This window comes from Giraffa tippelskirchi, chromosome 7, assembly GCF_054371585.1.
Source record: "Giraffa tippelskirchi isolate mGirTip1 chromosome 7, T2T-mGirTip1v1.2.pri, whole genome shotgun sequence".
Taxonomy (NCBI): domain Eukaryota; kingdom Metazoa; phylum Chordata; class Mammalia; order Artiodactyla; family Giraffidae; genus Giraffa; species Giraffa tippelskirchi.
In genome coordinates, this window is record NC_137281.1 from 26346897 (window position 1) to 26373188 (window position 26292).

At 55.8% G+C, this 26292-nt stretch overlaps 3 protein-coding genes across 49 annotated transcripts in view; 2 read left to right on the forward strand and 1 right to left on the reverse strand.

Moving 5' to 3' along the window:
* DUS2 (dihydrouridine synthase 2) overlaps window positions 1-8704 on the reverse strand; it is a 72719-nt gene extending 64015 nt beyond the window's left edge. The window contains exons 1-2 of one of the 4 annotated variants that reach the window (XM_081512879.1): window positions 4537-4611; window positions 3729-3862 (exon numbers count right to left, since the gene is read on the reverse strand). The gene's annotated coding sequence lies outside the window, so the exon portion shown is untranslated. Of the gene's footprint in view, window positions 1-3728; window positions 3863-4536; window positions 4612-8432 lie in introns of those variants that run through there. The other 3 variants (XM_081512883.1, XM_081512887.1, XM_081512882.1) reach the window with 3 other exon arrangements.
* On the forward strand, window positions 1-21908 carry SLC12A4 (solute carrier family 12 member 4). 44 transcript variants are annotated; one of them, XM_081512773.1, is made up of 25 exons: window positions 188-1846; window positions 3736-4365; window positions 5128-5222; window positions 6588-6719; window positions 10399-10545; window positions 10631-10685; window positions 12591-12721; window positions 13932-14173; window positions 14319-14533; window positions 15088-15252; window positions 15330-15428; window positions 15714-15771; window positions 16107-16281; window positions 16642-16760; window positions 18202-18300; window positions 18459-18578; window positions 18781-18885; window positions 19139-19307; window positions 19607-19802; window positions 19916-20085; window positions 20173-20304; window positions 20387-20494; window positions 20662-20849; window positions 21007-21150; window positions 21299-21908. In XM_081512773.1, coding segments are annotated over exons 3-25 (3024 nt in total). In that variant the 5' UTR covers window positions 188-1846; window positions 3736-4365; window positions 5128-5168; the 3' UTR covers window positions 21300-21908. The 44 variants fall into 44 exon arrangements, with proteins under 44 accessions (XP_081368881.1, XP_081368869.1, XP_081368882.1 ...); XM_081512769.1 differs by having other exon boundaries at window positions 21307-21908; XM_081512763.1 differs by having other exon boundaries at window positions 21007-21128.
* Window positions 21458-25384, forward strand: LCAT (lecithin-cholesterol acyltransferase). The gene is made up of 6 exons (XM_081512893.1): window positions 21458-22283; window positions 22990-23146; window positions 23225-23340; window positions 23436-23531; window positions 23617-23841; window positions 24788-25384. Exons 1-6 carry the CDS (start codon window positions 22130-22132, stop codon window positions 25360-25362), a joined length of 1323 nt encoding a protein of 440 aa, XP_081369019.1. The 5' UTR covers window positions 21458-22129; the 3' UTR covers window positions 25363-25384.
* Window positions 25385-26292: the final 908 nt, after the last annotated feature.

Here is a 26292-nt window from a genome sequence, read left to right on the forward strand (position 1 = left end):
GAGCGGGCGGGGCGCGCCGGCCCGGAGCGGCGGGGACAGCCGGGCAGGCGGCCGGGGCGGCGGGCGCGGCGGGGCCGAGCGCGCGGGATGCCTCACTTCACAGTGGTGCCGGTAGACGGGCCGCGGCGCGGCGATTATGACAACCTCGAGGGTCTGAGTTGGGTGGACTACGGGGAGCGCGCCGATCGGGAGGACGCGGACGGTGAGGGCCCGCCCTGTGGGGTCCCGGGCCCAGGCGGGGAGCGGGCCATGCGGGGCCGGCTGGCGCGCAGACGCCGGGCCGTGCGCGCACACGTCGATGAGGGCCCAACTTTTCTTAGACTCCTTCGCCGCCAAACAGTCCCCAACTCCTCGCGCGCGGACACAATTTTCCTGGGCCCCCGGCGCCTACTGTAGCGGTCGGGCCTCCCTCCCCGCCCCAGCTCCTCCCTTGAGGGCCGCGGGCGGGGGCTGCAGACGTGGCCAGGCCAGCGGGGCCGCCCGGGGCGCGAAGAGCGCTGAACTCCATGGCTGGGAGCGACAGCCCTCTCACCTCCTGCCAACCGCCCCTAACCTCTTCTCGTTTCGCCTACACTTTTGTGCTTCAGCATCTCTTTCCCTAAGACCACCCTCTCTCTCCTCCGCTCCCCTCCCCTTCTCCTTCCTTCTCTGTGCCGCCCAGCACTCCAGTCCCCGGAGGGAAGCCTGAAGGGGTCTGTGGGCCACTGCCTGAGTGCGCTACATGGATCCAGCTTACATCTGTAGGTACAGTGGACACCTGTGGAGCACTCACACGGGACCAGGCTTGTCTAGGCAATTTACGTGAATTAACTCGTTTAATCCTAATTTCCCCCCTTGGGATAGGTAGTATTACTCTCGATTAGGAAGGAGTGAAGTGAGGCATGGAGCAGTTATGTAACTTGCTCTAGGGGATTCAGATCGAGGGTGGGAGACTCCAGAGCCTAACTCTTAACCTAGCTGTTAAACTGGGCCTGAAGGTAAACCTGGCTTCCCCTTCCTAGGTGCCTGCCCTTGACTTTCACCATCTCTTTCCCCAGGAGGCCCCCAGGGCGCTGTCCTTGCAGGGCTCACTTTTGGAGTGTGAACATTGCAAGAACCTGTGTCTGTGTGTACAGCAGCACATGCATGTGTAATTGTGCTTGTGCAAGTATACAGCTGTGGGGTACCACAGAGCCAGAGTGGGGTCAGGATAGTGCATTCTTGGCTACAGTGATGAGGATGGTGATGTGACTGATGACAAATGCTTGGTCTGTTACTGACGGTGATGGAGATCTGCAGGGGACATGGGTGTTGGTGGCATGTGCCAGGTGATGTTATCTTGATCTGACTTGGATCTGTCTCTGATGGGAACCTGACTGAGGTGATCCATGCTTCATGTGGGTGATGGCTGTATGTGTGTCACTTGACTGCTCAGTGTGGAGATGGCACAGGGCAGTGGCATGGGCTACTGGACATCATGGAAATTTATCAGGCTTGACAGCTTGTGTGGATGTACACACCTCAACCCCTGCCGGCACCTGCCCTAGCCTGGTACCAGAGAACAGAGCAGGAGCCAGCAGCCACCCCTGCTCCTCTGTTAGCCCTTGGAGACTCTCCCCAGAGGCTGGGTTGGGCTGCATCCCTAAGATCAGCCTGGACCAGTAGGTAGGCAGAACGAAGCCCAGCCTCAGGCTCCGCCTTGGCCTCTCATAGGGGACTATAGGCAGCTGGCTCCTTCACATTGGCTGAGTCCTGCCAGGTCCCTCCAGGCTGGGCCAGTTCCTCCCACTATCCCCTGCACCTCCTCTTCCTCCCTTTTAGCCAGATCGTGACTGTGTCTGCAGTATGGGGGACATTCTGCACCCTGGTGAGTGGTTATGATCCTTCTAGTTGGGGGCTGCAAAGGGTCAGGGGCACAAAAATAGTGACCCTCAGGGCCATCTCATGGGACCCCCTCGCCGGCCTGGTATCTGAATCTCTCAAGACCCATACCTCTGCTCCAAGGGCATAGATGGGCCTGTTCATCCAGCCCATTGTGGCCTGTGGGCAGAGGCTGAAGAGGTTCTAGAGGAGTACCCCTGGCAGATATCTGTACAGGGATACCAGGAGTGTCACCTGGATCCCTGCTTGCAGCTGGCTCATTCACAGCTGCTGGTCAGAACACACATATGTGTGTATCTCAGAGGCAGCCCCCAGGCCCAGCCTTCATGCTGTGGTTCACCAGGGGTCTCAGGTGGCATCTGAGTAGCTTTGGCCTGGCAGGCATGCCCAGACCTGCCCTGGAATTTTTGGAATAGCTGAGGGCAGTACAGATACCCAGGCACTGCTTAGACCCCTCCTCCCCCCAATTCCCACAATCCCATGGGAGCTGTCCTCAACTGAGGCAGTTTTGGGGAACTCTATGGAATCCCTGCTGGGTGTCTGGCACCAGGCTGTCCCTTTTCTGAGGCATTTGGGCAGTTGGAAGAGTGGATGTTACTAGCTCTACTTCATAGGAAAAGAAACCAAGGCAGCACAGAGAGGGTAAGCAGGTTGCCCTAGGTCACACAGAGGGAGGCACAGGAATCCAAGCCTGGCTTCTGGCCACTGAGCACCAGGAGCCTTGGATATGCACATTATGGCCAAACTGCAAACCCCAGACCTCTTTAGTTGTGGCCTGTACTGCAACCCTGGGATGCCTCCTGAGATGGAAGGGGGTCCTAAGCAGGAGTAGGGAACCCACAGCTTAGCTGTCACCTGGATCTGGGGGATCCTGGGACCCAAGTTTGGCTCTCTCACTGAGTCACCTTGCCTCTGAATCTGAGCTTTACCTTCCTTGTTACTAAAAGAGGGTAAATGATACCTACCGGAGTATTGCTATGAAAACTAAAGGTAACCTTTGGAAGGGCTATGAGCTGCCCTGGTGTCATGGCTGAAGGGACAAGGGATCAACTGGGTCTTGCAGGATCATCCACAAGCATTTTGGGGGGACTGCTATGTGCTCAGCTCTGTGTTTTCTAGACACTAGTGGTCCTTAGAGAGATGAGGTTAGGGTTAAACAATGGTGGGGGAAGGGGGAAGGCTGCAGTGCAGGAGTTTAGAATGATTTATCCTTTCAACCTACTTCCACAGAAGGGTCAGAAGAGATAGACAACAAAAATGCCTCCCCAAAGGACTGTTACTGTAAGAAAGATCAAAACCATGCAGAGGAAAGGGGCAAGGACTCTGAGGCAGATGGTGACTGGATCTAAGAAATAAATTTAGCTTAGAGATTCCTGGCAGCCAAGGCAGAAAGGGAAACAAGGTGAGCTCTTATAGGTGCCTTTTTTGGACAGAATAAAGCCTCTGACTTATTCAGGGAAGATATTTTTTTTTTGGTCACAAAAATCCAAGAGTAGTTCTCAGGGACTTCTCACTGAAGGCCCATCCATGTGCTGGGTTTTCAGATTTTTCTTGTGACTCCTTATCCTCATCCTGAACAAGCATCAAGGGCACAGCAATGTCTTAGGGTGTCTGAGTAGCTATGTGACCGCCCCCCCACCCCCCGCCCCTGCCCAGGCTTTAATGTGATTCTGTAGGCTGGCCTCACCTCTCACTCTCTGTCCACTTTGCCCTTAGCATTGACCTACACACAGACATGTAGCTTCTGGTACTGAGCTGCTTGGCTTACTTAGCTAGTCCAGGTTCCTAGAGGAGGTGATGTACTTTTTTACATACTGTGGGAAGGAACAGCTGATTTTGCCCCAGAAATTGTCATCAACATGCTTTACCTGTCAGTCTCTTGGGGGAGTAAAGAATCCACAGTGCAGCACCTGCTGAGTGATTGTTGGCTCAGAGAAGTTAAGTTTCATACTGATGGCAAGAGGATGTATCAAATGGAGGAGGCGTCATTCCGTATTTTTAGCTGCAAACAAGAGAAATGGACTGGGGACTGTTTCACCAGAGAAGGTTGCCAGGTAGCTCTGACAAAACCAGGCATGGCCAGAATACCCCACTAGTCTGGATCAGTGAAGACACTTTTGTTGGCCACCTCCATCACAGGACACCAGGCCAATAATGCTGCCGTAGTCATTGCCATCCAACACCAACGCGTGACTTCTTTGAACCAAGATGTCAGCTGTGAGGCCTTCAGTCACTGCCACCACAGTTTCCAAACTGAAGAGTTTTTTCTCCCTTAGCAACTAGAAAAGGACTCTTGGTGTCTTCTGCCTGCTTCGTGGAAAGCTGGGAATGTCACCCACTGAGACTCACAATGGACACGGTTTGGAAAACGAGAGTGTGAATGCTGGGTGGCCAGAAAAAGCGGCCCAGTTTTGAGTGTTGAGGCAGCCGTATTAAAAGAAGGTGCATCTGGCTCCTTTCTGTGAGGGCTCCTTGGTACTGAGGCCCTACCTCACCGGCCTGGGGGTAGGTGGACTTGGGGACTGGCCACGTGCCTAGTCTCGGGCAAGCGGGTGGTATCGGGACAGGGAGGTAAACAAGCGAGTCCTGCCTACAGTCCTAGCCCAGTCCCATACCCACTTGGTCAGGCTTTCGTAGGGCTTTCCCAGATGACCCTAGACAGCTCTGGGTACCCACTTTCGTACACGGGACAGTCTCCTGCTTGCCGCTCCTCCCGGCATGCCTCAGGTTGCCCTCAAGAAAGCCGTCCCCGCGTGATGCATGATGGGGTGGCTAGTAGGTGGCTGTCTGATCATGGCGGCAGAAGGCGCCCTGTGTGGCTTTATCTATCTCGAGGGTAGCTCTTGGGGGAGCCCTGAGGACACTGAGCCCTTGGCACCTGGCATACTGGGTATTCCAGAAGGGCTGGGAAAAACGGGAGTGTGTGTCTCAGGGGTGGTCTGAAGGTGGGCCTTGACTGGGCCACGCCCTTCTGCAGCGGACTCCGCCCCTTGGTGTTCACAGTGCTGAGCTAGTGCATCTGGGCCCTTCGCTCCTGTGCCCACTGCTAGATGAGTGTTCGCGCTGGGTTTTGATCATTGGCCAGTCTGCCAATTCTGGCTCTTTCAAGGAGGCTGACAGGGTATGTTGGGGAAACTGAGGCCCAGTATTGTTACACTGGTCCCTAAAGTGCTCCACAGAGATGACAGCAGCGCTGCTGGGGAGAAGTACATGCTGGGGCCTCAATAGGCAGCCCCTGACTAGGATTCTGTTTCTCTCTCTCTACAGGACATGGCAATCATAAAGAGAGCAGCCCTTTCCTTTGTCCCATGGAGGCTTCCAGAGGAAGTGACTACCATGACAGGAACCTGGCACTGTTTGAGGTAGCTGAGGAGCCATTCTGGGCCATGGGTGTGGGCGCGCAGGGACCTGTCAGGACCTAAGCCTTAGCTAAGCAAGCCGGCTGGGTGTTGGGCCTCTTTATGTCTGGGCTTCTCTTCCAGTCTCCCCTTGTCTGTCTCGCTCCCTTGGCAGCCAAGCTGCGATTCTCTTGGCCCTTTCAACTGAAACTGCTTTCCCAGAGGCCTCTACCCCATTACTACCTCCAAGAGTGTTTACCTTTGACTTCCATGCAGCCCCTCAGCAAGGTCACCACCTTTGAGGATTTCTAACCTCAGGATTTCCTTTGTCTCCTTCACTTCTGGGACTTCTCACAGTCCACAATTCTTCCCTCTCCTGTGAACTCTTCCTTGTCCTTCCTGATTGACTCCTCCAACTCTAGCCCCATCAAGTTCACCAAGACCTGGTCCTTCTCACTGAATCTGCCTCCTCTCTTCATATCTGTAACCTCAGTGGATCTCTCTTTGGAAACATTCCCAATTTTGTGACTTTGGCCTTGAATTTTATCATTTTCAGACTCAAGTCAGAAGTTGGCTCTGGATTGAAGTCATGGTTTAGGCCCCTAAATTCTGACCCCACCTACCCACATTCTGTGGAAGTCTCATAGGCTTTTCAGTCTCCATAGACTTGCAAAGACCTGCATCTTCACTTCTTACTCCAAGCCAGTTTCTCCTTGTGTATAGGGTCAGAAGGGAGCTGATTGATAGCAGGTGGAGACACAGTGCTGTGCTGTGCTGTGGAAGTTACTGTGATGTGGAAGCTGTGCTAGATGTTGTGCAGCTTGAGCCCTGGGAGGCCTCTTGACTTGGCCCCTCCCAAACGTGGGCTGGGGGCTAGGATCCTCCCTTGGGGATTGAGGTGGGTTATTCACAGGGTGTGGGGAAGACCATCCAGGAGGATCAGGGTTTGGGCAGATAAGAGAGACTTCACTTGTCCCAGACATCTCTCTTTTGACTCCTCTTTTAATTTCTTTGTTTCCCTGGGATCACTAGGGTGGCTATTTGTTGAGCACAGATGTGAGTTCCAGAGGCCTACTCATAGCTGGGAGGTGGCCAGCCAGAACAGGCAAGATGAAGTGTGCCAGTCGCCTGTCTGCCCTGCCCTTTCCCCTGAGGCAGGTAGTTTTGCAAGTGGGCTGGTAGTGATTGAGCCAAGGTGAGGCAGAGAGAAATGAGTGCTGGGGTGGGGCACCTACACCTGCCCAGTTGGCTGGCTTGGGCTTCCCCAGGCAGGAGCCCAAGCCTGCCTCAGGGTTTGGCAAGGGACCAGAGGCCAGGCTGCTGGCTACACACAGGTAGCCTGGTGCCAGTTGGGCCCGTTGCCAGAATGCCCTGTGGCTCTGTTTACAGGAAGAGCTGGACATCCGCCCAAAGGTGTCATCTCTTCTGGGCAAGCTCGTCAGCTACACCAACCTCACACAGGGCGCCAAGGAGCATGAGGAGGCTGAGAGTGGAGAGGGTGCCCGTCGGAGAGCAGCCAAGGTGAGCTGGTCAGGGGCAACAGAGAGGCTGTTCCTAGGAGGACAGAGTCAACACCATGGAGTTGGCAGTTTCCCCACGTAGCTGTTAGCATCCCGGGGAAGTAGGTGTCAGGTGTGCTGAGTGTGGAGGATGGGCACTGAGTACTTTGGGCTCAAGGAGGCTTCAAGGGCTGGGCTGAGGAGGAGCCCCTCAGGGCAGAGGACCAGGGAGGCCCTCAGAAATAATGGTGGGAGCGACCACTGCCTTTACTTAGGCCTGTGTGTGTGTGTGTGTGTGAGGCATCATGCTAAGCAGTGGGCCAGGGTTCTTGCATGTCATCTTCACAAAAAATCTGTGAGGCAGTTTCTATTATCACCCCCGCTTTACAGGTGAGGAAACTTGAGTGTCAAAGATGTTAAGTAACTTGCCTAAGGTGACTGAACTAAACAAGATCAACACATAACACTGGGAGACTTGTGGGTTTCCTGTGAAGTATGTGACTGTGTAGAATGCCAGATCACTGGCATCCCATCAGGGTGGATAAGGGTGTTACCTTTGGAACTAGGAACCTTGGGGCTATGTGACCTAGAACAGATAAAACCCTTCTGCCCCTCTCTGTGTTGGCTCCACTGACAGACCTCTCCAACAGCCCCTGGATCCTTGAGCGCTGAGAGTGAGGGTAATAGGAGTAAAACACTGCCTCCTGGGGCTTCCCTGTCTCTCTCCTGGTCTCATCCCTGTTCATTCTCCAGGCCTCTGGCCCCCCAGTCGTCCTCTCTTTGGGATGACTTTGTTGTTGTGTAGTCACTTGGTTGTATCCAACTCTTTTGTGACCCTGTTGTAGCCTGCCAGGCTTCTCTGTCCATGGATTTCCCAGCCAAGAATACTGGAGTGGGTTGCCATTTCCTCCTCCAGGGGATCTTCCCGACCCAGGGATCAAACCCACATCTCCTGCATTGGCAGGTGGGTTCTTTACCACTGGAGCCACCAGGGATGACTTTACCCTAACGCTAACCTGTGTGAGGGGGCTCAGTTTAACTGAAGACTGGGTTGTTTTTTTTTCCCCTATGTATTCAGTTTAGAGGCAAAGCAGCTTCCCTCCATGTCTCCTAACTCCCTGAGGTTTGGGAAGCAGCTGTGACATGAACGGAGCTTGGTTCTGGCACTAGCTGACCTCTTGCTGGAGGTCAGCACAGGCAGGAGGAGCCCTTGACTGGAATAAACCACATCAGCAGTCTCAGACCTGCCCTTAAGGTTTGGGCAGGTCTTTGAGATTGCCCTTGCGATTGCGTTTGCCCTTGAGATTACTGAGGTGGGTGAGGAGAGAGGATCGACCAGGCGGCTATGCACCCCTCATGTTGCTCTTCTCGGAGGCAACCCAGCCCACACTTGAGAGAGGACAGCTGAGATCTTGGTTGTCACACAGACCTGACCCCCACCCTATCCTGTTGGTTGTGATTTTGATGATATTTTCTGGACTGCAGATAGCAGAGAACTCTGTCTGTCTCTGGCTATCCCTGTTTAGCCCTGCAGTGAGGGGTGAGATCCTTGGAAATCCTCTCTGTACTTTCAGACCAAGTCCAGGAAGCCAGTGGCTGGGAGTAAAAAGGTCCCTAAGAAAGGCTAGAGTACATCTCAACAAGGTGTCAGAAGACATTCTGGGTTGGTGAAGGGCTGTGGTCCCTTGGCCTTATGAAGAGCCCATGAGGATGCTGGAGTCCAGCCTCAGCTTACCTGGCAGCCCCGCTGGCCCTGGGTTTAAAGATGCAGAGGATGGCTGAGTGTCCCAGCACCAGTAGCTGTTTCATGGAGAAAGGAGGAGCCTGGTCAAGTCCACAGCAAATCAGCAGAAAGCTAGGGAGCTGAGGCCACTGAGCTGTGGTCCTCACCAAGGCGGGTGTGAGCAGGGGCCTCAGAAAAGAAAAGCTTAAAGCCGGAAGGGTGGACCTCCAGCCAGAACACACCAAGACCCAAGGCAGCCTCTCCATGGCAGCCGCTCTGGCTGTGGCCTGGTGACCTTCTGAGGCTGCCAGAGGTTATTTAGAGATGCAGAAAGCATTTCCGGCCCTGCCCTTTCCCATACTGCCCTTTTCCCAGAGTGACTCAGCCTTGAATGGGAAGGCTGGGAGCTGCCACTACCCAGTGGGTGGTCCAGGGCCTCTGAGAAGGGCTCAGTCAGAACCCACATGAGGTGTATCCGTCACCTGCTCTGTGCAGGACAGCTTGAGGGACCATTTGTTTTCACTCGGGGCCCTCCCAGGCCCTTCTGGGACCCTTTAGGCTGTGCACAGATCCTGCGCCCGGCCTGGGCCCTGGAGAAGAGTTCCTGTCGCCACGGAGTTCTTTCTCCCACCCTGGCTCTAGAGCAGCAGGCTTTGCTGGGGGCTCTGGTGGAAGCTCTTAGGACCCTACTACTCTGTGCTGTTCTCATGTTGGGCTCAGTTCTTCAAGAAGGCACCAGCCCTAGCTCTGTGCTTCAGCATCTGCCCTGGCCTCCTGTTTAGCCCCTACTCTGCCCTTAGGTAGTTGAGAAATCCTGCCTGGATGTGCCCATTAAGACAGGCTTTCTTTACCTGCCCTCCAGCCTGAGTCTTTACTCTATATGCAGGATTTTCCCAACAGATTATCCCAGAGGCTTTCTAAGGCATCACTCACTGGGCTCAGGAGCACCTTTTGAGTACCTGCAGGGCCTGCTGATGATAGAACAGTAAACAAGCCAAGTCTACCCCACTATGGTCATTTGAGTGAACAGTTACCGTGACCTGTTATGACCACTATGATGGAAGGGTATATCAGATCCTCAGGGGACGCAAGAGGAAGTACCAACTTGGCCTAAGGCAACCTGGGGGAATGTCCTGGAAGAGGCAACAGTTAAGTCTCCTGAATATTTAACTGAAGAGGAATTTGCCAGGCAGTAAGGCAGGGATAACCATCCCAGGCAGAGCCCAGCACATGCCCTGGTTCAGAAGCTCTGAGGGTCTGATGTTGTCAGGGGCTGAGACTGACAGAGGTGATGGGGCATGGTCAAGGAGCCCGGCCCACACTGGATTACAGTATAGACAACACAGAGGGGTTTTAGTAAGGATGATGCGACTGGTCTTGGTTTTCAGAGTCCTGCTCTGGCAGCAGAGTGGGCTAGAGCGTGGAGAGGTTGACAGGCATAAGAAGGCACTATCCAGGTGCCCCAGGTGTAGCGCCCCAGCTTCAGGAGATTAAGGTCGAGGCAAGGCAGGCTGATCTCAGGGCACCTTGAGAGGCACACTGGCAGGACTTACTTTCCCCTGGACTGGACGGGGGCATTGGAGAGAGGGAGGGTCAGGAACAACTGTTTAGACTCTGGCCTGGGTGACATAGGGCCTGCTGGCTGAGAAAATGGAGATCTGATATAGACCTCACTTTCTGGAATTGTGAAAGAGAGGAAGGGAAGGTGGCAGGACCATGAAGTGGAGGTGAGGCTCAAAAGCTCACACATGGGGTTTGGTAAAGCATCAAGTTTTATACCTTCCCACTCCCCAACTGTTTCTTCATGTGTGAAGGTCAGCACGGACATCCAGCCAGCTCACCCTCTGTATCCCCAGGGCTCCACTTGGGGTGTCCTTCTCCAGCCTGTTCTCTAGCAGAATACCCTGGAGGTGGGGACTGCCAAGCAATGAGGGGCCCCTCTGATGCTCCGTCTCCCCCCTCCCCTCCTGCTCCATAGGCACCCAGCATGGGCACCCTCATGGGGGTGTACCTGCCCTGCCTGCAGAACATCTTTGGGGTTATCCTCTTCCTGCGGCTGACCTGGATGGTGGGTACAGCCGGCGTGCTGCAGGCCCTCCTCATTGTGCTCATCTGCTGCTGCTGTGTGAGTATCCTGGGGGGGGCAGGACCACGGCTGCCCCACAGAGCCCGCCCAGCTGAGCTGCTCACCTCTGTCCTCCTTCCCACAGACCTTGTTGACGGCCATCTCCATGAGCGCCATCGCCACCAATGGCGTGGTTCCAGGTGGGTGAGCACCATTCAGGCCTGAGGTGGGGAATGGGCCCAGAATCCCCCTTGACATGCCCGGGAACACTCATTCCCTGCCCCCCAGACAGTTTTCTGGTGGGCTCTTAGTCCTTGATTCCATGAAAGTGTCACCACTTAGGAGCATCCCTGCTTGATAGAATTTGAGATCGCTGTTGTTTTATGTTTTATTTGTTTGGGGTTTGTTTTGTTTTGTTTTTAGTATAAAAGTAATTAAAAAAAATAAAATAAAAGTAATTTTTTAAAGGGAGTGCTGGGGCTGATAAAGAAGATAATAGGGCATTCCTGGTGGCCTAAGCCAATGAGCCTGGCCCACACTATGGATTGTAGGGTTTTCCACCAGGATGATGAGATTGGACTTGGTTTTCAGAGACTCTGCTTATTTACTTAGCCATGTGTTTATTATACCTTCCCTATGGACTCCTGGATACTTATTTTATTCTTTGGTTCATAACCTTAGTACTATAATTTATGTTTTTGCTTGTACTATTCCACTTTGGCTATTTGGCTGTTCAGGTTGGCTCCTGTGTTTGAATCCTTTTTTATTTTTTTCAAATAACAGTTTTATTAGTATTAGTATAAAAGTAATAGGGAAAAAGCAATATATGTTTACCAGAAGAGGGATTTAAAGTATAAAAAAGATGTAGAAAAAAACTGAAGAGTACCCATAATCCCACCATCCTGAGTTCACAACTGTTAGTTAGCCTTTTGGTTCATGGTTTTAGGGTCTTATAAAGTATTGAGATGTATTGTTTTCCCCAAACTCTGTGTGTGTGTGTGTATTTCTCAAATGTTTGGTTTTTTAAAACAGTATTGATATGATCTAATTTATATGATTATTCTCCTATTCTCTACTTTTTCACTGTTGTAAACATTGTCTTGAATAGTCTTGATCTTTGTTCATGCCCCTGGAAGTTTCCTTAGGAGAAGGTCCTCAGTTCAGTTCAGTCGCTCAGTTGTGTCTGACTCTTTGTGACCCCATGGACTGCAGCACGCCAGGCTTCCCTGTCCATCACCAACTCCTGGAGTCTACTCAAACTCATGTCCATTGAGTTGGTGATACCATCCAACCATCTCATCCACTGTCGTCCGCTTCTCTTCCCGCCTTCAATCTTTCCCAGCATCAGGGTCTTTTCAAATGAGTCAGCTCTTCGCATCAGGTGGCCGAAGTATTGGAGTTTCAGCTTCAACATCAGTCCTTCCAATGAATAGGAGAAGGTCCTAGAGGTGGGATTACAGCATGAAAAGGAGTAGCCTTTTTAAAGCTTCTTGATCCTTATTCCCAGATTTTTCACAGATAAGTTTTATCAGGAGCAGTTTCAACCAGAAGCATGGGATGGCTCTTGTCACCTGTATCCTCACTGGCCCTGAGGTCCAGGGTTGACTCAGTCTTGCCAGGGGTGTTAGACTGTGATGGAAGCACAGATTCAGGGCAGGAGAGGCAGCCATGGACAATTACCCTGTGGCTGGCCCTAGGGGCAAAAAATTAGATAAGATATAGTCCTTTCCCTGGTCTGGAGGATCAACTAACAGACTTAGCCCTTGGGAAGGGTGCAGTGTGCTAAGATAGGACACACTCAGCCAGGGGAGTCTGTGGGGACTGACATAACTCCACTGAGGCTTTGCTGCAGACCTAGAGCTGCCCCAGCAGAGTAGTCATCTCAGTGGCCCATGCAGTGTGTTGGAGTCAAATGAAATCAGGCCCACCCCCAGCCTGGGCACTTATTAACCATGTTATCTTAGGCAAGGTTGTCTAAACCTTCTGCTCATTTGTAAATAGGAAAAGCAGTCCCTGTGCCCCTGGATGGTTGTGAAGGGTTGTCATGGGAGAGGCCCTCTTGAAGAAAAATCAGCCTTGACCTGTGTATGCTTTTTCTGTTGTAGCTGGGGGCTCCTATTTCATGATCTCCCGCTCGCTGGGGCCAGAATTTGGAGGTGCCGTGGGCCTGTGCTTCTACCTGGGAACAACATTTGCGGCAGCCATGTACATCTTAGGGGCCATTGAGATCTTGCTGGTGAGTCAGGCTAAGTCCTGGCCATTTCTGTTCTTGTCGGAACAGGCCCTTTCCTATAAGCCCAGGCTCTTCATGCTCCCCTCGCGTCTGGTCCAGATCTACGGCTTACATTGAGGAAGGCCTCTTTGAGGGAGAAAGATCTTTGTTCAAGCCAGTCTCCCCTTCAGCCCTTTCCCAGTTTGGATCAGGCATGGAAGGGGCCTGGCAGTCTTCACCTTGGCCCTGGATGTTCCAGCTGCCCAGGCAATATTTCAGCTGTGGCAGGTAGTCGGTGAACTACTGCCTGTCAGACTGTGATGGATTTCGGTGGTGATGCAGAGCCTGTCTCCCAGGCTCATGTGGGCTCTGGCCAGCTCTGTCTCCTCCAGGGTTCTGTGCCAAGGCCTCTCAGATCCATCTTATCCTCTTACCAAAATCAGGGAGGTCAGTACCCTCTCTGTGGGCCCTAAGTGTGCTCTGACTCAGCTTCCCGCTTCCCACTGGACTGCCCTGGTAGTGGGGAATAAGCGGGAGGGGCAATGGGGAGGATAGGCTAACCAGCGCCCACCCCTGGGCATCCCGACAGTAGATGTTTAGAGGAACTGCCTGCCTACTTCCACCTCCAGATCCTCTGTCTGTAGCATGGAGCCTATTCCTGGATATTCTGGGGGTTTTATTTTTGTTTTTCTATTTCCCACATTCCTACACTTATTATCTGGATTTCTTCTGTAAGGAAATTTGTCCTTTTTCCATTTGTTTATTTATTCAACCATGTATTTATATCAGTATGGAATGGACTCCTGGATATTTATTTTTATTCTTTGGCTCATAATCCTATACTATCATTGTTTATTTTGTTGCTCCTAAAACTATTCTACTTCTATTTAGCTATTCAGGTCAGCTCCTGTGTCTGGATCCTTTTTTTTTCTTTTTTGTAAATAATTGCTTTATTAAGATATATTTCACATAAAATTCACTGCTTCCCAAGTAACTAAGTGGTAAAGACTCTGCCTGCCAATGCAGGAGATGAGGGTTTGATCCCTGAATCTGGAAGATCCCCTGGAGGAGGAAATGGCAACCCACTCCAGTATTCTTGGCTGGAGAATCCCATGGACAGAGGAGCCTGGCAGGCTACAGTCCATGGGTTGCAAAGAGTCGGACACGACTGAATGACTAAGCACATACTTCACATAGGAAAACTGAACCTCCTTTATCTGTCTTCTTGTTTCAGACCTACATTGCCCCTCCAGCCGCCATTTTTTACCCAACAGGCACCCATGACACATCGAGTGCCACCTTGAACAATATGCGGGTATATGGGACCATTTTTCTGACCTTCATGACCCTAGTGGTATTCGTTGGTGTCAAGTATGTGAACAAATTTGCCTCGCTCTTCCTGGCCTGTGTGATCATCTCCATCCTCTCCATCTATGCTGGAGGCATTAAGTCTATTTTTGACCCTCCTGTGTTTCCGTAAGTAACCTGGGAGTACCTCCAGGCATTACACTGACATCCCCCCTACATGGATGGCCTTTTCTGTAGAGGCTGCCAGATGGGAGCAAGTTGGGGTCTCGGGCTGAGCAGCTGCTGATGCTTTCACCTCTCCCACACCCCACAGAGTGTGTATGCTGGGCAACAGGACACTGTCCCGGGACCAGTTTGATGTCTGCGCCAAGACAGCCGTGGTGGACAATGAGACAGTGGCCACCCAGCTCTGGAGCCTCTTCTGCCACAGCCCCAACCTCACGGCTGAGTCCTGCGACCCCTACTTCCTGCTCAACAATGTGACTGAGATCCCTGGCATCCCTGGTGCATCTGCTGGCGTACTCCAGGGTATGTGCTCCCTTCCGCCTGCTTCCCCACCCACCCACCCCCACAGCAGAGCAGAAGGAGGGAACGAGCATGTAGGGACAGGGTAGCACAGAGCCGCCCTTGTGTGGCCAGCTCAGGAACGGGAGGCGGTTCTGGCTGCCTTCCCAGCCCAGCAGTGTCCTCTCAGCCCAGCTCCTGGCAGCTAAATTTCGGTTGAACGGAGCCTGTTTTGGCCAGTGTCCCAGGCCTGCAGTAGCCCCCTAGAAAGTTCTGGCAGCCCCTCTCTCCCCAGCCACCAGCCCCTGACCCTGCCTGGGATAGTTCTCACAGGAGCCATAAAGGGCCTCTGTCTCAGAGGCAGGCAGTGGCAGACAATGGCAGTTCAGCCACCTTTGCCTCCCAGACTTCCAGCCAGCCAGTCCTTCCCTGTGGCCAGAGTGGCCCTGTGGCTGAAACCACAGCCATCGGGCTGAGGTCACCCCCTTGAGCCCCCAGAACCTCTTACACCTGCAGCCCCTGGGTGGGCTACCCCAGACTTTCCTGGGGCTGCAGTGGTGATGTGGCCACCCCCACAGAAAACCTATGGAGCGCCTACCTGGAGAAGGGTGAGGTCGTGGAGAAGCACGGGCTGCCCTCCACGGATGCCCTTGGCCTGAAGGAGAGCCTGCCCCTGTACGTGGTGGCTGACATCGCCACATCCTTCACCGTGCTGGTTGGCATCTTCTTCCCCTCAGTAACAGGTGAGCCCTCTTGCCCACCCACGCTCCCTGCCCCCACTCCCAAGGGAGCTCCTGAGGGAGTCTCATTGTTTTTGGAGGCATCATGGCTGGCTCCAACCGCTCTGGGGACCTCCGAGACGCGCAGAAGTCCATTCCAGTGGGGACCATTCTGGCCATTGTTACCACTTCCCTTGTCTGTATCCTTTCCCAGGCCTGGCATTGTGGCAGGGGGTTTGTGGGCAGGAGGCACTTCCTTGTGTTTAAGTCACCACCTGGAACATGCAGACACACCACACACGCATGCATGTATACATCACCCCTCACACACATGCACACATTCAAGGGGTTTGTTTGTACCTGACATGAAACCTCAGCTTCAGGTGTCCTGAGACTTGGGTGAGGAGGGCTCTGGGGCCCTGTGTGGGGAGTGAGTGGGGGCAGCAGTGGCAACAGAGGTCCAGCTTTCCTTGACATGGCTGCAGACTTCAGCAGCGTGGTTCTCTTTGGCGCTTGCATCGAGGGTGTGGTCCTCCGGGACAAGTGAGTAAACTGGGCCCCTCCCTGTGGCTGTGGGCTCAGCTTTTGCTGCCCAGACCCCGGCCCCCCTCATACTCATGGTCCCACACATGTCCTCAGGCTGCTGGTTGTCAGTGGTGGGTCAGTCCCACCAGGACTTTGGCTTCTAAGAGGATAGTGACATCAGATTGGGTCTGGGCTGGAAGGATAGGGGCTAGTGGACTGGCCTCTGCTGAGGGCCAGAGCTCTGTCCCCTGTAGCTGTCCTTCTTGACCCCTGCCAGCCCTCACACTGGGCAGCCCCAGCCAGGGTTTTGGGGACTCCTTGTGTGGAACATGGCCTGAGCCCAGCCCTTGCAGATATGGCGACGGTGTCAGCAGAAACCTTGTGGTAGGCACATTAGCTTGGCCTTCGCCCTGGGTCATTGTGATCGGCTCCTTCTTCTCCACCTGCGGTGCTGGCCTGCAGAGCCTCACTGGGGCACCACGCCTGTTGCAGGCCATCGCCAAGGACAACATCATCCCTTTCCTCCGGGTGAGCCTCTTGCACTCCCCCACCTTCTGGGTGCTCCTAGCCCCTCACGCTGGCCAGGGAGAAAAGTAGACAGTAAATCCGGGTGCACGTTATCCTGCTAGGGGCCAGGTCCAGGCAGCCGTCCATGGAGAGCTGCTGTTGGCAGAGCTGCCTGGGCCCAGAAGCCCCAAGGCCTGTCTCCACTCACAGCGGAGCGGCCTGGGGAATTGGAGGGCAGAGTACCTGTCAGGATAGGTATGGCTGTGACTTGAGCCCCTGAGGGACTTGGAGATGATGGAAGCCAGGCTGTGACTTGTGTCCTGATGTGTGGAATGGGACCAACTTCTTTGCTTCTGACCCCATTGCCCCTGGTGTGTGCAGGTTTTCGGCCACGGCAAGGCGAATGGTGAACCGACGTGGGCCCTCCTCCTGACTGCACTCATCGCCGAGCTGGGCATCCTCATTGCCTCCCTGGATATGGTGGCCCCCATTCTATCCATGTGAGCTGGGGGCCAGGGCAGGGAAAGCATCCTGGGGGAGTCTCTTTGTACCCTCAGCACAACCTAGCCGGGAGCCCTGCCCAGCAACTCGTGTGACCCTGTCTAGGGTTGAGGGTGCAGCTGGGAGACGGGTCAGGCTGTTGGGGGATATTTGCTTGGCAGAGCTCAGCCTTCTGAACCTCTGCCTTCCAGTGCTTACTCAGATGTTTTAAAGAGACAAGTAGGTCCCTTGTGCCTCTGTGGGAGACCCCCAGAGCAGGGACAGGGCAAGCAGCAGTCTCATCACCTTGATGAGCCACCACTGTCCCATCCACCTGTTTTCAAGTTGCTTGCTTTTAAAGTTCTGGAGTCAGCTGGGCATTTGAATCTGCCAGTGCCCTGCAGGAGGTGGCAAACACACAGCAGTTTCCAGGGGTCTCGGAGGCAGAGTTCGTGTCCTCTCTCTGTTCACCTCCGCCAGTGCCAGGGCCACTTTGCCCCTCCTCACACACCTTGCTCCACAGTTGGTGCTCCCTCTTGCTTGTTCCATTACGTCCAAGCCACCATTCACCACCCCACTCAGCCTGTAGGACTGACTGAGCTCCCTTCCCCCCAAAGCTGCACCCCTAGCCACAGCTAGGCCAGCTGGAGTCAGTGCTCTCCTGTTCCCCCAACACACCTCCGCCCGTTACCGCCCAGCTCCACCCACACCTGAAACTATCCTTGCCGAAGTTGTCTTGGATGGTGGCCCCTTACCGCCCATGTCAGGATGTGTCTCAGCCTTGATGCTGTGGCTGCTTCTCCTGCAGCCCTAGTGGGACTGTGCACTGCCCCTACCATGAGAGTCCCTGCCCCCGGCCTGCCCTCTCTCATCAGCCCTCCTGCCTTCTTGTCTGTCCTTCCTCATCCACCAGCTGAGGGTAGAGGTGGGCAGCTAGTCCCCTCAGCCCTCTGCCTTTCCTGTCTTTCCTGGGGGGTTCTCGCAGTAGGCCTCTTCCATCCTGATCCCCCACGCCCACTGAAGTGTCCCTCAAGTGTCTCTAATGCAGTGACTCAAAATGGCCCTCCTCGTCTTCCTCTGACCCCGTCTCCCCACACTCATGACAGCCCCTCATCCAACTGGTCCCCCAGGCCAGAAGCCTGGCTTTTGTCTAGCTGTATCCAGGCACTGAACTCTCCTTTACACCATCCTCTTCCACAGCTGTTCCCCCTGCCCGCAGCCCCCTCACCTTCTGCCTAGAACATCCTCTGAGGCCAGGCTCTGCAGGTACCACTGCAGTGTCCCATCCACATCTGGCCCTGGGCGTGAGCGAAGTGAGGCTGAGACGACCTGCCTGACTGTGCAGGGCAGGGCTGTGACGGTCTCAGCTCCTCATCTAGGCCCAGCCTGGGGAGGGTCCGGGACGTCAGGTACCTGGCTGCCAAGGGGGCCACTCACTCCCAGCTGCTCCTTGTGCTGCAGGTTCTTCCTGATGTGCTACCTGTTTGTGAACCTGGCCTGTGCTGTGCAGACGCTCCTGAGGACCCCCAACTGGCGGCCTCGGTTCAAGTACTATCACTGGTACGGGCCAGCTGGGCCCCTGAGCCAGGTTCTCCGACACGAGAGCTATGGGGGAAACCATTCTGGATGGGGTTTGAACTTTCTGGGCAACAGTTTCTATTGGTGAGAGATTGGGAGGTCTTTCCCTGACTCTGGCCCTTCCCCCATCTCTGGCCCAGGGCGCTGTCCTTCCTGGGCATGAGCCTCTGCCTGGCCTTGATGTTTGTCTCCTCCTGGTACTATGCCCTGGTCGCCATGCTCATCGCCGGCATGATCTACAAGTACATTGAGTACCAAGGGTGAGTGCGGGTGCCACCCACTCAGGTGCTCGGGGCTGCTGGGCTGGGCTGTAGTTGGGTGTGGGGAGCTGAACCATCCTTCATTAAGCCACCATGGCACTGGGGTTGGGGGGCTGTGACTTGGGCCTGGTCCCTTCCATCCTGCATACACATGGACACAAGTCCTGGCGGGGGACTCACCAGCCTTCGGGGGCTTCTGCAGGGCTGAGAAGGAATGGGGCGATGGGATCCGAGGCCTGTCCCTGAGTGCTGCCCGCTATGCCCTATTGCGGCTAGAGGAGGGGCCTCCTCACACCAAGAACTGGCGGTGAGTCATCCAGGCCTGACAGGGGCAGTCGAGGTTCTCAGGGGGCAGCCCTGTGAGAGGGGAGAGTCACCAGGTGCTGGCTTCCCTCCCTAGTCCGTGTTCCCTGTCCTGAGCTGCCAGGGGCACTGTCCTGCCTATCGGGCCCTTGGATCACTGCTACCTGAGGGGGACTGTGAGCCAAGAGAGGAGGGAGCTGGGCTCCCTGCAGACCTCTGGCCCTGGTCTCAGGCCTCCTCTCCATCCGGCCACTCAGGCCTCAGCTACTGGTGCTGCTGAAGCTAGATGAGGACCTTCACGTGAAGTACCCGCGGCTCCTCACTTTCGCCTCCCAGCTTAAAGCCGGCAAGGGCCTGACCATCGTCGGTTCTGTCATCCAGGGCAGCTTCTTGGAGAGCTATGGCGAGGCCCAGGCCGCTGAGCAGGTACTGCTGGGGCGGGAGTCGGGGGTGGGAGGACCCTGAACCGGACTGGAGATGTCCAGGCTGTAGCTGGTGCATAGGGGAGGGGACCAGTCCTGGCCAGCCGGGCAAGAGTTGAGAGCTGAGAGCGGGAGTCCGGTGGGTATGAAGGTTCCATCTTGTAAGCATGGTCTCTGGGTGGGCAGCTTGCCCCCATCTCCTCCCCCACCACCAAGCAGCTCTGTACACTGGGGCCTGGGCAGGGAACCCAGCAGAGGGGACATGGATGGCCTTGCCTTCTGACCCGGGTATGTTCCCCACAGACAATCAAAAACATGATGGAGATCGAGAAGGTGAAGGGCTTCTGCCAGGTGGTGGTGGCCAGCAAGGTGCGGGAGGGGCTGGCCCACCTCATCCAGTCTTGCGGCCTGGGCGGCATGAGGCACAACACCGTGGTCCTGGGCTGGCCCTATGGCTGGCGGCAGAGCGAGGACCCACGCGCCTGGAAGACCTTCATTGGTGTGTGAGACTTGGGGCCTGGGCTTGATCACACGGGTCAGGGGCAGGGGGTCAGGTGAGGGCAAAGGCCAGAGGGCCATGGGCTGACAATTGATAGTGCCCCTCCTCCCCAGACACCGTGCGCTGCACCACGGCTGCCCACCTGGCCCTGCTTGTGCCCAAGAACATCGCCTTCTACCCCAGCAACCATGAGCGCTACCTGGAGGGCCACATCGATGTGTGGTGGATTGTCCACGATGGCGGCATGCTCATGCTGCTGCCCTTCCTGCTGCGCCAGCACAAGGTGGGCCAGGCGCTTGGGCCATGGTGTGAGGGGCTGGGCCCGTGCAGGGAGAGGGTGCGACTGAACCACCACCCTCCGTGGCTGCAGGTTTGGAGGAAATGCCGGATGCGCATCTTCACGGTGGCCCAGATGGACGACAACAGCATCCAGATGAAGAAGGATCTGGCCATCTTCCTATACCACCTACGTCTCGAGGCAGAGGTGGAGGTGGTGGAGATGGTGAGCCCCTTGCCCACTGTAGCCCTGTGGATGCCCTGCCCCACCCCCACAGCCCGGTCCTCACGGCTCACCCTCTCCCCAGCACAACAGCGACATCTCTGCGTACACCTACGAGCGGACACTGATGATGGAGCAGCGCTCCCAGATGCTGCGGCAGATGAGGCTGACCAAGACAGAGCGGGAGCGAGAGGTCAGTGACCTTTCTCAGTTCAGGGCAGGGTCCGGCCTTGGGAGAGGCCATCAAGTGGGGGCATCAGGATGACTCACTGCGGCCCCCCTCATTTCCCTGAGGCTGGGTGATCATGCTGGGCCAGCTTGGCCCTCGGCACTGAGGCGACCTCCTGTGGTTGTCCTCAGGCCCAGCTAGTCAAGGACCGGCACTCAGCCCTGCGGCTAGAGAGCCTATACTCGGACGAGGAGGATGAGTCTGCAGCTGGGACTGACAAGATCCAGATGACATGGACCCGGGACAAGTACATGGCCACGGAGCCCTGGGACCCCAGCCACACGCCCGACAACTTCCGGGAGCTGGTGCATATTAAGCCGTGAGTGCAGCAGAAATGGACCCAGCTGTATCCAGGCCTGGGGGTGGAGGTGGGATGAGGGGCGGAGGTGGGATGAGGGGCGGAGGTGGGGTGGGGGCAGATGAGCCTGGTGGGGTGGTCCAGGGGTGGGATCCATGATCAGCCACGTTATCTGCAGGGACCAGTCTAATGTGCGGCGCATGCACACGGCTGTGAAGCTCAATGAAGTCATTGTCACACGCTCCCATGACGCCCGCCTGGTCCTACTGAACATGCCTGGCCCACCCAAGAACAGCGAGGGTGATGAGAACTGGATCCTTTGGTGGGGAGGTGGGCAGTGTGTGAGGCCAGGCTGGGTGCTCCTGTCCCTGGATGCCCTGGGGGTTTGCAGGGTACCCCAGCTCTGCTTGATGGGCCAGACTTCCCTGGGTGCTTCTCTGGGCGCTGCTTCCTTGACTAATGCCCCACAGACATGGAGTTCCTGGAGGTGCTGACCGAGGGCCTCGAACGAGTGCTGTTGGTACGTGGTGGAGGCCGTGAAGTCATCACCATCTACTCCTGAGACCAGTACAGACTTGTGGCCTAGAGTGAAGGTGTCCAGGGTAACACACAGCCCCACTCCAGCACCCACCTGCCAGCCCCACTTTGCCTGGCCTCACCCTGGACCCAGCTTTACTAGGTCTCCTTGGAGGCAGGGCCCAGACCTGGCCATGGAGATGAATCCGAGGTCCCTCAGGACCCCCAGACCTGGCCATGGAGATGGATCTGAGGTCCCTCAGTCCCCGAGGGGACTTGCCTGTCCAGCACGCCAGGATGCCTGTCCTGACTGGAGAAGACTGGTGGGGGCTGACATGGGGATTGAAGGCAGCTGGCCCGGGAGTGCTATTTATTGCATATTTATTGTTTGGATGTCACCATCAGAGAGGAGGGGAAGGGTGACGAGGGAGGGATCCGGCCCAGCCCGCCTGCAGGAAAATCTGACTCAGCTCCTGTGGGTGGGGACCCCCACCAAGCCGAGTTGAATGGAACCAGCCAGCTGAAGCCTGACTTTTTTCAATAAAACATTGTGTATTTCTGGGCCTCCCGTTGCCCCGGCTCTGTTTCCCCTGGCACGGGGGAAGAAGGCGGAACTGAATCCAGGCCCAGAGCCGACTCCCTGAGGCTGTGCCCCTTTCTGGCAACCGCTGGCCAACCCCATTGGCCAGGCTGTCCCTCCCACTGGCCCCGGGGCCCCTCCCACCCCCACTCCAGATAAGGCCAGCCCAGGACCGCTTTACCGGGCACCAGGCACTAGGGCTGGAATGGGGCCGCCCGGCTCCCCGCGGCAGTGGGTCCTGCTGCTGCTGGGGCTGCTGCTCCCCCCCGCCGCCCCCTTCTGGCTCTTCAATGTGCTGTTCCCCCCGCACACCACGCCCAAGGCCGAGCTCAGTAACCACACACGGCCCGTCATCCTCGGTAAGCCCCCACCAGGCCCCTGATGCACCCGGCCAGCCCTTGGGGAACCGGGCCCCCACCCCTGCTAGCAGAGCCTGCTGACACCCTTCTGCCCATGCATCAGCCCCAATTCCTGCCTCAGTGTTTGGAGGGGCCAGAGGCTTGTCCTGAGGAGAAACCCACCCCTTCTTGCACCACACTGTTCCTGTGTCTCCAAGGTGTCTCCCCTAGGTGGGTGGAGTGGAGGGTGGGTGTGCCAGAGGGCTTGGCCAGGGCATTACAAGCTGTGGTCAGCTGTAGCTAGACGCTGGGTCCAGCCCTACTCCCCGCCCCCCTACCGCTCCTTCCACCCCAGCAAGGACGAGGTGCCCAGCCCAGGAGAGCAGGAGAGGCCTGTCAGGTCCTGCCCCCGCTCCCCACACTATTTGTTCTCCTCTTGGACTTTGGCAGAGATGGAGAGTCATGCTAGCTGTTTGCTCTGTGAGGGCAAGGGTCAGTGGCCTTGGCCCCTGGATCTTCCCTCCCTGGGGGGAGTCTGGGCTTTGGGGAGATGGAGCAGGGGATATGAACAGAAAGAGAGGATCTTGTCCTTAGTCTCTGGGGGTTGACGGGGTGTATGGGAGAGGAAGGGGTGGGGCTGGTCACTGTGGTGTCGGGGAGGTGAGGCTGGGGTGAGGTCCACCGCGGGGGAATGGGAGGGATCCAGAGTGAAGGCTGGTGCCCGCAGTGCCCGGCTGCCTGGGGAATCAGCTTGAAGCCAAGCTGGATAAACCAAGTGTGGTGAACTGGATGTGCTACCGCAAGACGGAAGACTTTTTCACCATCTGGCTAGATATCAACATGTTCCTGCCCCTTGGGGTAGACTGCTGGATCGACAACACCAGGTGTGTGCCGTCCCCTCTGGCCTAGTCCCCCGCCCCGCTCCTCGGCCGCGGGGCCGCTGAATGTCCCACTGCCCCCAGGGTTGTGTACAATCGCAGCTCTGGGCGGGTGTCCAATGCCCCCGGTGTACAGATCCGTGTCCCTGGCTTTGGCAAGACCTACTCTGTCGAGTACCTGGACACCAGCAAGTTGGCAGGTGTGTGTGTGCTGAGGGGGAGGGTGGAGCTCTAGGCTGTGGTGGGCTTGCAGGGGCCATGGCCACAGCCCCTGGTGCCGCCGCCTCCCCCACAGGTTATATGCACACACTGGTACAGAACCTGGTCAACAATGGGTACGTGCGGGATGAGACAGTGCGGGCCGCCCCCTACGACTGGCGGCTGGAGCCTAGTGAGTGTCTCTATGTTTAGGCGTTTTGGGGGGCAGGGTGGAGGCCCCCACCTCCAGCCATGCTGACCCACCCACGCCCCTGCAGGCCAGCAGGAAGAGTACTACCTGAAGCTTGCTGGACTGGTGGAGGAGATGTATTCCACGTATGGGAAGCCCGTCTTCCTCATTGGGCACAGCCTTGGCTGCCTGCACCTGCTCTATTTCTTACTGCGCCAACCCCAGACCTGGAAGGACCGCTTCATCGATGGTTTCATCTCTCTTGGGGCTCCCTGGGGTGGCTCCATCAAGCCTATGTTAGTCTTGGCCTCAGGTGAGAGGGCCCGTGATCACTTGGGTCCCATAGGATGTGGGGGGGGGCGATGGTGGAAAGAAGCTGACCATGGGCCTGCCCCTACTCCTGTTTCTTCTCACAATGCACAGCTTGGGGGTGTTGTCTACCACCTCTGGGAAATAGCCCCTTTCGTCGTCCTTGGAGAGCAGTGAACCCAGTCTGGTCTGTTAGACAAACTCCTGACAGTTTGTCTCAGCGATGACAAAGGGGAGGTAAACAAAGATGAAGTGAATCCCAGCAATCTGACTCATTGCTGAATCTGACTGAGGTCTGTTCCTTGTGGCCTCAGGTCTACCCACTCAGCTCCCAGGAGCTGCTTTGCACAGGGATCTTCCCTAAGCCAGGCCACGGCAGATCTGCCAAAGCCAGGGCCAGACCCCAGGAGCCCCTCCTGCCCTTCCCCGAGGAGTGGCACAGATACCTCGTGTGGAGCACCTACTGCAGGCTGAGCACAGCTGGACATGGTTTTACCCCTAGGAGCTGAAGTGAAGGAAACACTCTCCAGACCACATCAATGTGTGTCAGAGATGGGTCTCATTTCATCCTTCCCAGAACACAGCTCTGAGCCCTGTGCAGCGCAGGTCACAAGGGTCGACAGACGCTTGCCTGAGACAGAACTGCCAGCACGATATCCCCCCAACTCACACCCCCGTCCTCAGCAAACACTGCTCCCCTACCCTCCTGTTGAAGCCCTCCAGCTCTGCCTGTCAGAGGTGCCATCAGGGCTTCTCAGCTAACAAGTACACATGAGCACCTTCTGAATGCTAGGCCGGTTCTAGTCTAGGGCTTGGAGTCTGTGTTTGGATTGGGCAAGGACAAGATTGAGTGTCCAGCTGAGCTTGGGCTGGGGGAGCAAGTTGTGGGCCTGGAGTAACCAGGCCTGCCGGCTGGAGTAGCCTTACCCCACCTTGCTCTCTGTCCCCAGGAGACAACCAGGGCATCCCAATCATGTCCAGCATCAAGCTGAAAGAGGAGCAGCGCATGACAACAACGTCACCCTGGATGTTTCCCGCCAGGCAGACGTGGCCTGAGGACCACGTGTTCATTTCCACCCCCAGCATCAACTACACAAGCCGTGACATGCAGCGGTTCTTCACAGACCTGCACTTTGAGGAAGGCTGGTACATGTGGCTCCAGTCACGTGACCTGCTAGCAGGCCTCCCAGCACCTGGCGTGGAAGTGTACTGTCTGTATGGCATAGGCCTGCCCACGCCCAGCACCTACATCTATGACCACGGCTTCCCCTACTCAGACCCCGTGGATGTGCTCTATGAGGATGGTGATGACACTGTGGCCACACGCAGCACCGAGCTCTGTGCCCGCTGGCAGGGCCGCCAGAAACAGCCCGTGCACCTGCTGCCTCTGCCTGGGACACAGCACCTCAATATGGTCTTCAGCAATCAGACACTGGAGCACATCAATGCCATCCTGCTGGGTACCTACCGAAATAGCACTGCTGTACCCCCGACTGCCAGTCCAAAACCCATGCCCCCCGAATAAAGACATTCCTTTGCTGTTAAAAGCCCTGACATGTGTGTTGTGGGTGGAAGGAAAGGCACTAGGGTCCTTACACCAGGAAACATTACTCCACAGCTGCAGGCCTGGTGCTTTGTGGAGTGAAGAGCTTTGCTAAAGCCTGGGACTGAATTGGGCACCTTGAGGTGTATAGCTTCCCATGAGGAGGGGATGGCAACCTACTCCAGTATTCTTACCTGGAGAATCCCAGGGGCAGAGGAGCCTGGTGGGCTACAGTCCATAGGGTCACAAAAAGATGGACACGACTGAAGCGATTTAGCATGCACAAACTGCTGGTTGAGCTGTTTAAGCAGCCTGCCTGTGCCTGCCTCTGCTCTGGGCATGGGGGACTGGAGGCAGCTGCACACACAGCAGTGGAATGGGCATACATGGAGCCAAGGGTGCAGATGTGGAAGATCTGAAATGTCCCTCCTAGCTCCCAAAAGGGCAGGTGAGACCCCGCCTCTGGACAGAGGCTTTTGAGTGCTAGGTGGGTGACAGAAGCACTAGGAGAGTGACAGCCATTAAATAGGTCACTTCACTAGTGAAGATTTAATTTTTAGGTAATGGAGCTAAGTGATCTGAGAGAAAAGTATAGAGAGCAACAAGCAGTCTTGTGGGTCAGGAAAGGCTTCCCAGAGGAGGTGTTGCCAATGCAGAGATCAGAAGGAATGAATGAGAAGAGTGACTGTCAAGACTCATTTGAGCCTAAGAGCTGTGTGCAACTGATACAGGGTTTAACCAGGGAAAGAGTGTGACCAGATTTCCAACCTAGAAAAGAGCCCCCTCTCTGTAGCATGGAGTGTAGTCTGGGGTGGAGGGTGAGGGGGAGGAATTGTGGGGAAACCAGGGAGGCCAGTGCTGTGCCCAGTGGGGAGAGGAGGCTAGCTGAGACAAGCAGTAATCCAGAGAAAG